At 41.0% G+C, this 17,405-nt stretch overlaps 1 protein-coding gene across 8 annotated transcripts in view; it reads left to right on the top strand.

Annotated features, from left to right (window-relative positions):
* The first annotated feature begins 2,412 nt into the window (after positions 1-2,412).
* Positions 2,413-17,405, top strand: part of USP28 (ubiquitin specific peptidase 28) — a 72,894-nt gene continuing 57,901 nt past the window's right edge. For all 8 annotated transcript variants that reach the window (XM_037151321.2, XM_053670448.1, XM_037151315.2 and 5 more), the window contains exon 1: positions 2,413-2,543. In XM_037151321.2, coding sequence (XP_037007216.2) covers positions 2,487-2,543 — 57 coding nt within the window. In that variant the 5' untranslated portion in view covers positions 2,413-2,486. The remainder of the gene's footprint in view (positions 2,544-17,405) is intronic.

Genomic DNA, 17,405 nt, shown 5'->3' on the forward strand with positions numbered 1-17,405 from the left:
AAAGTAGTCCTACAACCATTAGACACAAGCATAGTCAACTTGTTGAATGTGGAAGATTCTACAAAACTTACCTGCCAGGGAACGGGGACTCCTGTATCTCCAGGTGAAGGAAGTATCTATCCCTAGTTCAGGCTCCTTAGAGTAATCAGGTCTCTTATGGGAGCTGCACCTGATCTGCACCTGTGACCTTATGCCACAAGCTGTGGTCACATGCAGACCAGAAAGACCTGCAGGTGAAACCTCCCAATGGCATGGACGACAATGCCTGGAGCACAAGGAAGGCCACCATCCATATAAAATTCACACCTCAACAGAGGTGCTGTTGAGGACTAGGCCGAAGCAATGGTAAAAGCAGTAACCCTGAGAAAGGTCCTTCCATACCTCAAGTCCAGATAGATTTAGGATAGCCAAAAGTGTGCCAAGTGGATTACTGGTGTGATTCACACATGAATGTGAATAGTTACAATTTTCACCAAATTGTTGAAAATACAACTCAACTGGGGGCAACTTAGCCTTAATATGCTATAAGCATCTGGCTCAAACTTAACAAAATACTACCAAATTTAGTTTGAACATCAGAAAATCTAAGATGGGGCAACCTAGAAATTTTTTATTTTATTTTTTAATTTATTGAGGTAACATTGGTTAGTAACATATAAATTTCAGGTGTACAGTCTCATAATATGATATCTGTATACTCTATCATGTATCCACCACTTGAAGCCCAATCTTCACCATATATTTGACCCCCTTTACCCTTTTGTCCTTCCCCCATGACACTTCTCTTCTGATAACCACCATTCTACTGTATCCAGGTTTTAAAAAGAAATGTTTATTTGCTCATTTGTGGCTTTTTAAATATCCCACATATAAATGTATCCATATGGTTCTCGTATTTTTTTGTCTGATTTATTTCACTTAACATAATACTCTCAAGGTATTCTGTGTTCATGGATTGAAAGAATTAACATCGTTAAAATGGCCATATTACCTAAAGCAATATACACATTTAATGCAATACCCATCAAAATCTCAATTTTTCACCTAACTAGAACAAGTAATTCTAAAATTTATGTGGAACCACAGAAGACTCCAAATAGCCAAAGCAACCCTGAGAAAAAAAATACAAAGCTGGAGGTATTACACACCCTGACTTGAAACTATACTACAAAACTATAATAAGCAGAGCTGTATGGCATTAGCAGAAAGACACACAGACCAATGGGATAGAATTGAGAGCCCAGAAATAAACCTGTATTTATGTGGGCAACTAATTTTTGACAAAGGAGCCAAATGCATGCAATGGAGAAAGGAAAGTGCCTTTAATAAATGGTTTTGGGAAAATTGGAAGGCCACATGTAAAAGAATGCAACTATACTGCTGACACCATATACAAAAATTAACTCAAAATGCATTACTTAAATACAAGACCTGAAACAACACAGGGACACACACAGAGGCACTAAATTTATGGATCTTGGTCTCAGTAGGGTTTTTGTGAACTTGACCCCAAATGCCTTGTTGATCCTGATAAAGATTTTGACAAGAACAATGGAAGGGCCTGTGGGAGAAACTAGCGTTTATGGGAGAAGTGCTCAAACTCAGTCATCAAAAGAACCCTACTGGCAGAACTCTGATTAAAACAAAGCTCTGTGGTTGTAAATGCCCCTCTCCTTAAATTCCTTTCCCCCCTCTACTAAAATACCTCCCCATCTTGGTAGCAGTGCGGTGTGTGCACGAGGCTTACCGAGTCTGTATGCACTGAGTTGCAACCCTTTCTTTCTCCGCCCACCCCCTAATCCTTTTTGATGACAAAACACTTAGTGGATACTGTCTACACTATGCCCAGGTCGGTGTTAGGGCACCACGTTTGGCATCAGTGAACAGAGGTCTGTTAAGTTTAGAAAGACCACACTCCATTCAACTTCTGCCTCTCCTTATTAAAAGATGATTAATAATTTTATTTGTCACTGGACTTTGAAATAGCAACATGACCACATGGGAGACCCTCTATTTACACTGTCCCTAGACAGTGTCCCAAAATGGAGAACAGCTTTAACTCGTCCGAGGGAGAAGACTGAGCCACTAGTGAGTCCTAGAAATAAGTAGATTTGGAAAGCAGAACACGCAGAACAAGCCTCAGAGACCCAGAGACCGCAGTCCAGCAACCCACTTCCTGGACAATTACAGTAGCAGCCCCCGGAGAGTCGCTGGGGATTAGCCGGCGGCGGGCCTGGGTCACGTGGCCTACGTCGGGTCAGAACCCCGAGTGCACGAGAGCGCGCAGAGCAGCTTGCCCCTCGGCTGCGCTCACTGCGTGCGCGCTCAGGCCGTAGGCGGGGCGTGTGGGCCGAACCTCTGGGGAGCTTGGGGGCGGGGTCGGAGTGGGATGGAGGACGGGGGTGGGGCCTCCTCGTCTGCCTAGTCCGCCCGCTAGGCTAGGCTGGTGGCGGGAGGTTGGTGAACCGTGGAGGGTTGTCTCTGCCATGACTGCGGAGCTCCAGCAGGACGACGCGGCCGGAGCAGCAGATCGCCACGACTCGGTGGGCCCTGTGGAGGCAACGGGGCGGGCTTCGGCTCCAGCGTGAGGAGGGGGTGCGAGGCTGTAGCGAGAGTGGCGCGGGTCGCGGGCGGGCTGGCCCTGCCGGGGCTGGGCTCTGGGGGGTGGGGCTGCAGAGGGCGCCCGGGCGGTGTGTCCGCGAGGTTGAAGAAGGGGGTTCGGGAGGAGGTCGAAGTCTTTGCAAGGCTTGGGTTGCGGGGGTTGATTTCGGGTCGCCGAAGTTAGAGGTGATTAGATGTTTTGGAAAAAAGAAATAAAGGGCTGGTCGTGGGGTGTTCTGCATCAGAGATCCCTAAGGAGAGCGCTTCTCGGCCGCGATTAGGTTTGAGAAACTTCCAAAGGGTTGACTTGGGTGATTTTTGTTTTTAAATCCGTTTCATGGCAGTGTTGCTTTAAAGAGCCTCACGCAGAGAGAAGTTATCTAACTTAAAGTGAGGATTTATCAACACCTTGTGAAAGACCAGGGGCCCTAGCTACTACTTCCTATCTTCCCCTACCTCCCACCGCCGCTTTTTTATTTGTAAACGGAGAGCAGCCGCCCCATAGTGATTGTTATAGTAGCATTCATCACTTTAGGTTTTTTAAGAAGGGAGAAGGAACAGCTTGATGAATAGAAGGTTGCGGATAATGTTTTCCTATTATGTTAATTGATTGCAATCAGTATGAGGGTTTCAGAGCTAAGATGGTGAGAGTAAAAACAACTGGTTTGGGAGAAAATCTAAAGGCTAACGTTTGTGTGGAGAACCTTGGGAAGTGGGCAATTGGCGCATATCTTCTAATGTTACTTTGGAATGTTATAACCTCACACTACCTCATCACCCCTCAAACACTGCACTTTCTCAATACGAAATGGGAAACTTGTGCCAGGTATTCAAATTCGAGTTTGGAAGTGAGGAATGCCATAAAATATTTACAATACAAAGCTGTCGCATAGAAAACCTTTATACTTTTTTACTGTTTTCATGCACTCAGGAGGCCAATAGTATATAAAGTGAGCACACTTCCTTTTAAAACTCCTGTAGTATAATACCCTCCAGGTCAGGGGCTTGGAAAAGAAAGTATGTTCTAATTCCTAAGGGAAATTGCATTGTTAGGTGTTCACTAATACCTACTAGAATCAGGATTTTCTCTGGTTTCAGAGATCAGTGCTAATAGTTTTTAGGACAGTAACGAAAAACAGGTGGGAAAAGTCTTAGTTCTGAGACAGTTATGTTGATTAGAGTAGGGACCATTTTAAGGAAGAGCAAGTCATTTAAATTTGTCAGGACTGTCAGTTAAAACCATGTGCCCGTTAATCAGCTGCATCTTCATTTCCCTTTGCTACATTTGGGTAGTGACCCCTATCTCATCACTATCTATTTGAGTCTTTTGTATGTGAGGTGTTTGATGAACACTGTATATAAGTCATAGCTATTTTTGGAAAGCTTGGAAGACTAGTGGCAGTGGTTGGCTGGAGTAACTGATTCCTGGCTTCCTGCAGAGTGATGACATTAACTGTTCTTTCCAGTGATTCACTCCACAGAGACAGATGATAAGCTTGGTATGTTCGATAATGTTTGCCTTTTAATTTCTGCTAATGTAAAATGCTTGAAGTTGACAGGTCAGAGTGAAGGAGTCTTGTATGCAGAAAGTAACTCACATCTCAGAAGAGAAATTTTTATCAACTTCTCCCTCATTTGATAACTTTCGTGTTAGAATGGACTCTGTTTTGAATTCTCTGTAGCATTCTACATTTCTCTTAGAGGATCTTCAGTTGGTCTTGTTGAGGAGACCTCTCCTCCCTAGACATCAAGAAGCTATTTAAAACCTAGAATGTTCTCCTCCCTTATTGGTCAGTTGTACATGGGACATACAGAACCCTCTATAGTCTCCCAAGGTTTTTAGTGAGGGAGAAATATACTACTTTTGAAATAGGTTTCAGTATCTATTGGAACCTAAAGGAGGAGGATACTTTATGGTAATACTAAATCCCCCGGACTGCAGAATGATAATTGAGTATCTAAAGAAATTACAGAGAGGTCCTATATTTTAGTCAGTTCTTCACTTTGATAAAAAACCAGTAGTAACATTACTGTTGCTGTAGGATAAACAACTTGAAGTCAGGTTAGTTCTTAGAAACCTGTTGTCCTTGGCAGTGGTACCAGGGTTCATCACACATTCTTTCTGCTCACTGAAACCCTATGAAAACCTGCCAGCCTCAGTGAAAATTTAATGTCCTTTTTGTTTTCCCTCGATTTATTGGCTTTTCATTCTCATTTACCTTGTCTCATGAATTGTGATTTTTGGAGCATTAGCAAGTGAGTGCTTGGTTGCCTTCTATAACTCTCCTGCCTCCTCAGCTACACAGTACAATATTTATAAAATGTGTGGACAAAAAAATACCTCATGAGGCAAGGTCTTGCCATGTGTTTTGTTTCATCAAAGAAATTTAAAGCAATAGCCAAGTGAAGCAGATATATTTCAAGGAAAATAATGATGTTGATAATATAAGTAGTTAACATTGAGCACGTACTGTGTACCAGACTCTATGTTCAGAACTTAACATATATGAGTATTATCTCAGCACTTATGACTACTCTATAAAGTTTTCTTATGAGAAGGCTTATACTTGTTAAATAATTTGCTTAAGGTCACCCAGCTAGTAATTGGTACAACCAGAATTGAACCCAGGCAATTCCGACTCCAAGAACCAAAGATGTCCCTGATCCTACTTCTTAGTCAGTAGACCCATCCATTGTTGTGGGTTAGAATCTTTCCATTACTCTCCAGCACTCTCCTGTTATTTTAAACTTCCAGTTCTCCTTGCTCTCTTTCTAAAGAGATAATCTGTTTCTCTACCTAATTTAGCTTGCTGACATCTAAAGAGAGTTCTTTGTCTCATGTTTGTTTTGCCCCCTCTTCAGCATCTTTTCTCAGTGGAAGAGGTACCCATCATGTCTGCCTTCATTTCTTAGAGATGAATCTAGATCACTGGTGTTTGGACACCTTTTTGATTGTGACTGTTGCAGGGGGATGCTCCTGGTATCTGTGGGTGAAAGCCAGGGGTGCCACTAAACATCTTGTAGTGTATGGGACAGCCCCTAAAACAGAGAGTTGTCTGGCTTAATGTATCAGTAATGCTGAGCCTGAGAAACCCTGACCTAGGTGTCTTTCCTTATTCTCCTAAAATATCATACGTCTCTTTTGTCCTAGCCTAATGCCTAGACACATTTACTGTTGTCTTCTCCCATGAGACTCAGAATGTGGTTCATGGACGAGCAGCATCTGCATCACCTGGGAGTTTGTTAGAAATGTAGAAACTTGGGTGTGCTGGAGCCAGCTTTTACCACCTCTCCAGCTGATTGCGTATCTGTCTTCCCAGCTCTGTTTAGTGAACTCGTGTTGGTAGCTTGAACTTGCCATAGGAAATAAGCAAGCTCTACAAATCATCCCACTGCTGTTTGGGCTGCTGCCCTAGACCTATAGAATCACTATCTGCCTTTTGACAAGATCCCTGGTGATAAAATTTGAGAAGTTCTGTCCTACTCCACAGAATTCCCACTTTCCATTAAGCTATGAACACAAAATCCTCTTTTGCCCTATTCAGCTGTTGCCTTGTCCACCTCCTTTCTTTAATTGTTTACTTTTTGAACAGCTTCTAAATCTCCTTGTTTCTTTTTTAGAGTGTTTTTCCAATTACAGTGTAATTCCAGTTCACTGTAGAAAACTTGGAAAACAAAGATGCAACAAGATTAGATCTTGGCTGACAGGAGGCACAGCTCCTAGGCTGAGGTTCCCAGATTCCACGACAGTTTAAAGGTGGCAGCAACAGGTTCTGCAAATGCTCCAGGCAAGAAGAGAGCTGATTGCTCAGAGAGACCAGGCAGCAGAAAGCTAGATTGTAGGGTAATGAGTAGTTTTATGTGATCAGCATCACCAGGTTGCCCAGGAAGAGCCTTGCCAATAGAAGGCTTTTAGTATTTGTCACTGGCAAATGAAACCAGATCTTTTGGAAGTGACCGGCAACTGACCACTTCTGATCAAATCAGTAGTAATTATTTACTTATTTATTTTAATATATTTTATTGATTATGCTATTACAGTTGTCCCATTCCCTTCACTGCTCTGCACATCCCCTCCACCCACACCCCCCTTTTTGGCTTCTATAGTTCCTATATTATTCTTAACCTCCCCCTGTCTATTTTCTACATACCATTTTTACTACTTATTCTCTGCACCTTTTCCCCCTCTCTCCTCTTCCCACTTTCCTGCTGATAACCCTCCATGTGATTTCCATTTCTGTGATTCTGTTCCTGTTCTAGTTGTTTGCTTAGTTTTTGTTTTTGTTTTAGGTGTGGTTGTTAATAACTGAGTTTGTTGTCATTTTACTGTTCATATTTTTTATCTTCTTTTTCTTAGGTAAGTCCCTTTAACATTTCATATGATGAGGGCTTGGTGATGATGAACTCCTTTAACTCTATCTTATCTGGGAAGCACTTTGTCTGCCCTCTATTCTAAATGGTAGCTTTGCTGGATAGAGTCATCTTGGATGTAGGTCCTTGGCTTTCATGACTTGGAATACTTCTTTCCAACCCCTTCTTGCCTGCAAGGTTTATTTTGAGAAATCAGCTGCTAGACCTATGGACACTCCTTTGTAGGTAACTGTTTCCTTTTCTCTTCCTGCTTTTAAGATTCTCTCCTTATCTTTAATCTTGGCTAATGTAATTATGATGTGCCTTGGTGTGTTCCTCCTTGTGTACAACTCCTTTGGGACTCTCTTGAGCTTCCTGGACTTCCTGGAAGTCTATATCCTTCCCCAGATTGGGGAAGTTCTCCTTCATTGTTTGTTCAAATAAATTTTCAATTTCTTGCTCTTCCTCTTCCCTTGTGGCACCCCTATGATTTGGATGTTGGAATGTTTAATGTTATCCCGGAGATTCTTAAGCCTTTCCTCATTTTTTGAATTCTTGTTTCTTCATTCTGTTCTGGTTGAATGTTTCTTTCTTTCTTCTAATCCACACCATTGGTTGGAGTCCCAGTTTCCTTCCCACCACTTTTGGTTCCCTGTACATTTTCCTTTATTTCCTTTAGTGTAGCCTTCCTTTTTTCATCTAATTCGTGACTATATTCAGCCAATTCTGTAAGCATCCTGATGACCAGTGTTTTGAACTGTGCATCTGATGAGTTGGCTATTTCTTCATCATTTAGCTGTATTTTTTCTGAAGCTTTGAACTGTTCTTCCATTGGGACCTTTTTCCCTTTTTTTTTTTTTTGGTCTCCTGGTGCACCTTACGTAGTAAGGGGTGGAGCCTTAGGTATTCACCAGGGCAGGGCCACCCACGTCACTGGGTTGTGACTCTGTATGTGGGGGAGGAGCCAAGAGGGAACAGTGCTGCTTGCTTTGCTTTCTGCTGGTTTTTAGTCGCTTCCCTCACTACTCACAAGCAAAGTAGGCCCTTCTGGTGCTGATTCCCAGGTGGGTGGGCTTGTGTACATTTTGTGTAGGTCTCTCTAATGAACTCTCCTGTGAGGCTGGAAGTTTCTCCTGCTGCCGCCTCAACCCCCACAGGTGTTTTCAATCAGAGGTTTGAGGCTTTATTTCCCAGAGCTGGGACCCTGGTTTGCAGGTCTGTCTTGCTCCCCAGTTGTTCCTCCCAGTTTATCTGCATGTGAATGTGGGGTCTCCAGTCCTCCAGTCGCTGCCTTGCCGTAAGTCCTCCCCACCCAGTGGCCCTTCTCTGCCCCCCCTACCGGTCTGGATGAATGTTTCTTCTTTAACTCCTTGGTTGTCCGACTTCCATGCAGTTTGGTTTTCTGTCAGTTCTGGCTGTTTTTTGTTTTTAAATTTGTTGTCCTTTTTTAGATTGTGCGAGGAGGCACAGTGTGTCTACCTATGCCTCCATCTTGGCTGGAAGTAGTAGTAATTTTTACTATTTTCCCTCAGTAATTCAGGTAACCTGCAAGGCCCATTGTCATGCTTTTATTTATAAAAGAATGATTCCTTATTGACCATTGTTTTGTTGATGTTTATTTTGGCATTTGATTTTGTTGCTACTTATTATCAACTGTTCTGTTTTTTCTCTGAAAATTTTCCATGTATATTTTTATGATTTGCCATAGTTTCATCACAGACAGAAGTACCTTGTTAAGCTCTCATTCCTGAATTGGCTACCTAATTTACTGTTTTCGTAAGAAAATTAGCCCTGCAAAAGATGTCTAAATTTATTTAATACAGTCTTCTTCATCTCAATAATGCAGTAGTGGGTTTGGGCAGTTGAAGGCCTGGCCTTGGGTTTCAGTTTAGTGTTTGATTAGTACCCTCAGTGCTTCAGCTACTGATTTCCTGAGTCGTCCTCCTTTGGACTTTGGGTCCTGTATTCTGGTTCTTCTGTCTTTTCCACTGTGGGCTAAACTGTTTGCTTTCTTGGCTCTTACTGTCCTTTTATTAATCACTTCCCTGTCTGTATTGGTAATCTCTACATTGGGGTCTGCATTGCTAACCCCTCTATTTGCAGATGCTTGTTGAACATTTTTACTTGCATATCAGCCTCCTTGGCTGAAAGTATTTGCTGCATAGCTACTTTTCCCACACTTATTATAATAAGCATGGCAATATATACTAATAGTAAAAGCCTTGGCCTTGTGACAGTTACTGCCATAAGCATTTTTCTGTGCATTTCTAATACTTACAAAACTTCTGCAAGGTGTGAATAATTATGTTTTATTACTGATGAGGAAACTCAGACTCAGATTTAATATAGTTTATAAGGGTAATCTCGTATAGCTAATACGAGATTTTAAACCAGAGTCTCTTTGCCTCCGTATTATAGATGAGAAGTGTGGCTTACTTTTACTCAAGATTAAATTTTAAGTAGCAGAACTGGGACTTAAAGCCATCCAGCTTTCCCCCACTGATACACACCTTTCTAAAAGCAAGATTTTGACTATCACTTGAAATTTATGAAGCACTTTAGCATATGTTGTCATTGAACTGATATGGCAACCCCATAAAGAAAAATTCAGTGTGACTGGGAATGGAATTTGCAAAGTGGGACACCTCGTAAGTGATAAATCCAAACTCATAACACAGTTAATTGTCTCCCAGGACATCAGTAGTTTTCCTACAACCTCTAGAAGAATTTCATTGGATGGGCAGGTTACTATATTTTCTATTTATATAGCATTTTAATTTATTAACAATTTTTATGCATTATTTCATTTATAATAACACCAGTGCAATCAAAGCTGACGCTGTACTTTATCTTACAGATGTGGAAATTGATGCTTAGAAAAGTTGAGAGTTGCTTAGAAGTTAGTGTGTGCTGTTTCTATTATATAGGCATTCCAAATAAAAGGGGAGGTCAAAATACTAGATGCACAAAGCCATATTCAAGATCTGCCTGAGTAGGTGCTAGCAGCATGCTACGTGATGTCTGGTAGTCAGGTTAAACTTGAGATGTCCTAAGCAAGTATTTCCTGTGTCAGTATTACTGGTCAAGTTAGTACTTTCCTGGTGTTCTTTCTCTTTTTTGGTGTGTGTGCATGCGTGTGTGTGCACGTTAGCAAACACCCAGTAGCAAACAGATTTCTCTTGATATTTATTCAGTTGAGAAAGTCATATCAAATGAACTGAAGCATATGATTCAGTGCCGTTTAGTGTATTCACAGTGTTGTGCAACCACCACCTCTGTTTAGTTCCGACATACTTTCATCCCCCCCAACAGAGAGCCCACAATCTCTGAGCATCCCTCCAGCCCCTGGCCACGCTGATCTGGTTCTGTTTCTGCATTTACCTGTTCTGGATATTTCATATAAATGCAGTCATAAACTATGTAACCTTTTGTGTCTGGCCGTTTTTACTTAGTGTAATGTTTTTGAGATTCATCCAAGTTGCAGCATGTATCAGTACTTTATTACTTTTTTTAAAGATTTTATTTATTTATCTTTAGAGGGGAAGGGAAGGAGAGAGGGAGAGAAACAACAATGTATGGTTGCCTTTCGTGCGTCCCCTGCTGGGAACTGGCCTGCAGGGAACTGGCCTGCAACCCTGGTATGTGCCCTGACTGGGAATCGAACCTCAATTGTCTGGTTCGCAGGCCCGCGCTCAATCCACTGAGCTATACCAGCCAGGGCCAGTACTTTATTACTTTTAATGACTAATATTCCACTCTGTGTATCTATTATAGTTTACCCAGTTTTCCGTTGGTGGACATTTGATCTTTTAACCTTTTGGCTGTTATATGAATAGTGCTGCTATGAACATTCATGTACAACTATTGTTTTATAGATTTTATTAATTTATTTTTAGAGATAGGGGTAGGGAGGGAGAAAGAAGGGAGAGAAACATCAATTGGTTGCCTCTCACATGCACCCTGACCTTGGACCAAACCTGCAGCCCAGTCATGTGCCCTGCATGGGAATTGAACTGGGGACCTTTTGCTTTGCTGGACAGCGCCTAACTAGCTGAGCCACACCAGTCAGGGCTCATGTACAATGTTTGAGTACCTATTTCTGATTCTTTTGAGTATATACCTAGATGTAGAATTGCCGGGTCATATAGTAACTCTGTTTTACTTTTTTACCAGGAACTGCCAAGCTACTTTCCACAGGAGCTGTACCATTTTATAATCTTGCCAGTAATGCATAAGGGTTCTAATTTCTCCACATCCTTACCCAACACTTGTTATTTTTCATTTTTTTGTTTTGTTTTATAATAACCATTATCGTGTGTGTGTGTGTGTGTGTGTGTGTGTGTGTGTATGAGAGAGAGAGAGAGAGAGAGAGAGAGAGAGAAGTGGTATCTTCTGTAGTTTTGATTTTCATTTTCCTAATGGCTAACAATGTTGTTAAATATCTTTTCATATGTTTATTGGCCATTTGTGTATCTTTTTTGGAAAAATGTCTATTCAGGTCCTTTGCCCTTCTCTTTTTCTGGCACATACGAATTAATTAATTATGATTAAAAACCATTTCCAGTGCTACCTGTCTGTTGCTTCTTTCGGTGCCCACCACCGTGCCCCACTGCCCCACACCACTGTGCTTAGAGGGGCTGTCACGCAGCTAATGGACCTGATGTGACCGCACTTCCCAGTGCTGCCACAGGAAGTCCAAGTTTCTGAACAGGTTTTATTACACACACAGGGGCTGGGACCCAGACCTTCTTGGCTGCTGCATTCCTCACAGTTACAAGGACATTGTCAGATCCTCTCTCTTCCTCTTGACGTGAATGTGTGTCTGCACCCTTTTCATTTTTTTAAAAATTCTCACTCAAGGATATGTTTTTATTGATTTTAGAGAAAGAGGAAGGAGGAGAGACAGACCTCAATTGGTTGCCTCCCATATGCTTCCCCACTGGGGCTTGAACCCCCAACCTAGGTCCTGTGCCCTGACAGGAATTTGAACCCACAACCTTTTGGTGGACATGATGACTCTACAACCAACTGAGCCACCTGACCAGGGCTTCACGCTTTCCCTAATGAACTTCAGTGTCCACTCGTTCCTCCACTGCACATTGTTGATAGAGGGCAAAGCCACATACCTCTCAGGTCACGTTCCATATGAACTTGGTGTGCTTGGGGGAGGCACCTGGCACGGTGCCTGTGGCTTGCCTTGCTCATGTTCTTGGTCACATTGTGGCGCTTGTTGAGGTCAACAGCGCTGGGATAGTGCAGAGCCACAGCTGCTGCTCGTCAGTGGCCGCTGCAGTAAGTGGAAGGGCAGTCCTTTGCCCATTTTTGAATTGGCTTCATTTGTCTTTGATTGTTTGAATTATAAGAGTTTTTAATATAATCTAGATACTAGACCCTTATCAGACTTATGATTTGAAAATATTTTTGCCTAGCCTATATGTTGTCATTTCACTTTGTTAGTAATGCCTTTGATGCACAATTTTTTAATTTTGGTGAAATCCTGCTTATTTATTTATTTATTTTTCTTTTGTAGCTCATACTTTTGGTATCATATCTAAGAATCTATTGCCAGATATCCAAGATCATGAAGATTTACACCTATATTTTCTTCTAAGAGCTTTATAATATTAGCTCTTGTACTTAGGTTGTTGATCCATTTTTTAGTTTATTTTTGTGTGAGGTGGGGGGTCCACCTTCATTCTTTTGCATGTGGATGTCTTGTCCTAGCATCATTTTTTAAAGGGACTATTTTGCCCTATCAAGTGGTCTTGGTACCCCCATCAAAAATCAGTTAACCACAGATATATGGGTTTCTCTGAACTTTTAATCCTAATTCAGTGGTTTGTATGTGTTTCCTTGTGCTGGTACCACACAGTCATGATTATTGTAGCTTTGTAGTAAGTAATATTTGAAATCAAGAAGTGTGAGTTCTTCAACATTGTTCTTTTTTCTGTATTGTTTGACTATTCAGGGTGCATCGAAATTCCATATGTATTTGAGGATCAGCTTTGCCATTTCTGCAAAAAAAGGCTGTTGGAATTTTGATAAAGATTGCATTGAATTTACAGATCACTTTGGGGAGTATTGCTGTCTTAACAATGTTAAGTCTGTGTGATGTTAAAATTTATGTTTTAGCTTGACTGGGCCATGAGGTGCCCAGGCAGTTGGTCAAACATTATTCTGTGTGTGAGAGTCCTCCTGGATGAGATTAATGTTGGTGTCTGGAGACTGAATAAAGCAGGTTGTCCTCCCTGATGTCTGTGGGCCTCTCTACTCAACTCAGGGCCTAAATAACAAACAGGCCAATTAAGAGGAAACCTCACTCGACTGCTGGGCTAGAACATCAGTTTTCTTCTGCCCTCAGTCTGGAACTTACTCCATCAGCTTTCCTGGTTCTCAGGCTTTTAACTCAGACTGGAACTGCATCACTTACTCTCCTAGGTCTCCAGCTTGCTAACTGTGGATCTCGGAACTTCTCAGTCTCCATAATCACAAAAGCCAGTCTGTATAATAAATTAATTTACTGCCCCAGCCGTGGTGGGAAACTGGCAGTGTAGGGTTCCTTTACATGCACACTACATCCCTGTTGGTTCTGACTCTGGAGAAACTTGACTAATCTAGTCTTGAAGTGCTGGATATCTTTCCATTTATTTAGGTTTCCTTTCATTTCTTTCTCGGTGTTTTGTACCTTCTAGTGTCCAAGTCTTTTACCTCCTTGGTTAAATTTATTCCTAGGTATTTTATTCTTTTGGATATTGTTGTAAATGGAATTATTTTTCTTAATTTTCTTTTCAGATTGTTCATTACTGCTTTATAGAAACACAACTGATTATCATGTGTTGATTTTGCTTCCTGAAAAATTGCTGAGGTTGTTTATTAGCTCTAGTACTTTTTGTGTGGATTCTTTGGGGTTTTATATGTCATATCAACTGTGAATAGAGATAGCTTTGTGGTTTCCAATTTTCTGTCTTTTTTTCTTACCTAACTGCTCTGAGGCTAGTGCTTCTAGTACAGTGTTCCACGGGGTGGGCGAAAGTGGGCTTCCTTGTCTTGTTCCTGAGTTTAGTAGGAAAGCTTTCAGTCTTTCACCAGTAAGTGTGACATCAGCTGTGAGGTTTTTGTTTTTTTTAACTAAATGCCCTTTATCATATTGATGAAATAGTTTTCTGATTGTTTTTTCTGATTGGTTTTGTCAATCAGAATGATCACTTTTTCTATGTCAATCAAGATGATCAAATTGAACAATAATAAAACAATTATTAAAAAAAGATGATCGTGTGTTTTCCCACCTTCATTCTATTAGTGTGGTATTATATTGATTGATTTTCTTTTTTTCCTCAGTGCCACCATTTTTATTGTCCAGATTATTGACATTTATCTATTGCAATGATATTTTTTTCTTTGTGCATTTCTAATTGAACACAAAATGCATACAGTTGAATTAGACTGGAAATTTAAACCTTTTTTAAGAAAACGTTGCTTAATTGTTGCTTTATCGTTGACAATTACAGTTGTCCCCATTTCCCCCATTACTTTTTCTGGCCCTGCCCCCCCCCAATCCTCCCTGACATCTGGTCCTTGTCCATGGGTCCTTTATACATGTTCCTTGACTCGACCCTTCCCCTTCATTGGTTGGTTTTCTTACTGCTTTTATTTTATGTCATTGGCAATGGCATCATCCTAGGCATCCATTTTTAAATATTTGACTAACATTTGAAATGTTCAGAGTATATCCTACCTTTCTGTTTCTCCAACCAGTATTCGGCCAGCTGCTTCACACCTGGCATATTCACCTGCAACTCTAGTTAAGCTTTCTTTCCCTAGTCTCCTCCCACTTTTGACTGGTTGTTCACATGTGCTCAATTAATTCCCTTAAATTCCCTCTCCCCCCACCCCCGTATTTCTTTCCTGCTGAGGAACTTGGATTTGTTTTCCATTGTTCATCAGGTCAAGTCTAAACTCAGGCATTTAGAACCCTTTCTAATCTAATGCCACATCAAAAATAGAAGCTGCACAATGGGGTTCACCTAATAAGAACTTAAACTTTTACTGTTAGATTTCTAAAATTGTGTAAGCATGGAAACCTGATTTCTGAAATCTTTCCCCATACTTTCCTTGTTTCTCAATTAACCTTAGTGATATGTATATTGCTAAAAATGGCATTTTCTTGGCCCCGGCGTGGTAGCTCAATTGATTGGGTCAGGGTTGTGAGCTTGATCTCCAGTCAGGGCACATACCAGAAGCAGGCAGTGCATACATAAGTAAGTGGAACAACAAATTGGCACGGCCAAACAAAAAATTGTAACTTCCACTGCTGAAAGTCTTTATGAATGAAAGAGTTTATCAGGCCATTGCTAGCCCCAAAAAGAAAGAAAAGAAAGAGAAGAAGAAAAGAGAAAGAAGGAAGACAGGTCTTAGGGTATGAAGTCTATCTAAACCAACCACAGCAGCATGGCTAGATAAGAAAGACAACTTGTCCATCTGGGGTGTTTGCAAGCCTTTTTATATGTCAAGGGGGAGGGGAGAGAAAGGTGAAAGTCGTTCTGAAAGAATTTGTGTAAGCTGTAGACAAAGGGGATAGGAGATGGTGAAATGGGACTAATTCTGGGATAGGTGCAACAGAGTCTGTAAGTGTTCAGTCCTGTGGATTAGGGCAGGAGATTGGAATTTCATGGATAAATAAGAAGCCAAGTTTCCTGGGATTCTGTGGCACCTGGTTATTCTCTCTTTTGGAAACAGCCACCTGGAAATTAATACAAAATTCCAACAGATATAGTGGAATGTGAGCAGTTTTTTGTCAGAGCTGGTCTTCAGCTATTTTATCAGGCTAAGTGTTCTGTCTTTTTCTCTCATTCTCTATCCGCTGTGATTTTCATTTAGATTATCTTAGAATTTTTTTCTTGTCAATATGTTAGGTTTTTGTTCTATGGGTAAATTGGCCCAACAGAGTTGTTGCTGAAAGAAAAACTGAAAAAGCACCAGGGCTCTTGTGGACTGTTCTTGTCTTGTGCAATTTGGAAAGGGTAGCGGCAGTCTCAGAATGCATTGAAACCCTGCTGTCCAGACTGGCTTTCTGCAGTTGCTGCTGTGCATTTTCTTTGACTCCTAAAGTTATTATTTTGCCTTTCTTGGGTACTTGTTTTATTTTAAAATTGAAAAACCAGATCTTTAATTTTTGAGGGAATTTTGTTAGTCACACCTTGGAATTTCTTTGGAGTAAAGGAACATTTATCAATATTTACTTAGTTTTAAGTAGAGAAATGTTTTGTAAGAATAGACCATTGAGATCAGGAAACATGTGCATCAGAGTGATGAGAGTAGCATCCCTGTTTGGAAGAATGAAATAACCTAGATAGCCGATTGTCCAAATACTAAACTGGAGATTTTAAAAGTAAACTTTTAGTAATCTCACAAGTTTGCCTCCTCTAACGAGAGAGAGTTTTAATTAATTGCAGTGGGATTAGGCCAGTTACTGTTAATTACAAAAACTTGACAGCTTAACGCTTTTATTGTCTGAATAGTCCTGTTTACTGCTTATTATGAGTCTTTGCTGTTAGTGAACCTCTGTCCTGAGAAGTGAACTGGATTATGCCAAGACCAGCTAGTAACTGAGGCCAGGAAGCTTGAGTTCCTTCTTTCTTGTGCCTGCCTGTCTGTCTTCACTGCCTCTGGGCAAGGAAAGAGAGTACTTTCTGTTTAATGAAAACAATGTGAATTTAGCTAAGGGAAAGCAAACCTGTTGGCTCTTGTCAGTCATTGGACGTGGTTATGACTGGAGGGCAGGCTTTGTCTTGTCTCACGTTGGGTGTATAATATGTATGTAGCAGCATCGCAGTGGTGAAGGTAATATTTAAATCAGTGTCCCGTGGAGTTCCAGAAGAAACTATGGATTAGTAATACAGTAGGATCCTAGTTATCTTAGTTTGTCTGTTACTGTAAACTTAACATTCAGTGTCTAGTACTTACTAGGATTTTAGTTGTGGGTACCATTTGAGACTTAGTTTAGCTGAATATTTATGAAGATTGAATCATGTAATAGCAGTTGTTTGTGTCAACAGCATAGCTTAATCCTTTGTTATTCAAACTCTTTTTAAGTATATTTTATTGATTATGCTATTATAATTGTCCCAATTTTTTGTCCCCTTTATCTCCCCTCCACCCTGCACCTCTCCCCCACCTCCAGCATTACCCTGCCCCTTAGTTCATGTCTGTGGGTTGTACATGTAAGTTCTTTGGTTTCTCTGTTTCCTACACTCTCCTTAACCTCTCCCCATCTATTTTATGCTTACCAATTATGCTTCTTATTCCCTGTACTCCCTCCCACTTCTTCCTCTCCCCCTCCCCACTGAAAACCCTACATGTGATCTCCATTTCTGTGACTCTCTTTCTATTCTAGTTTGTGTAGGTGTTTTTTTAGGTTCATTTGTTGATAGTTGTGAGTTTATTATCATTTTATC

Source organism: Artibeus jamaicensis, unplaced genomic scaffold (genome assembly GCF_021234435.1).
Source record: "Artibeus jamaicensis isolate MK-2021 breed Jamaican fruit bat unplaced genomic scaffold, CSHL_Jam_final contig_585, whole genome shotgun sequence".
NCBI lineage: Eukaryota > Metazoa > Chordata > Mammalia > Chiroptera > Phyllostomidae > Artibeus > Artibeus jamaicensis.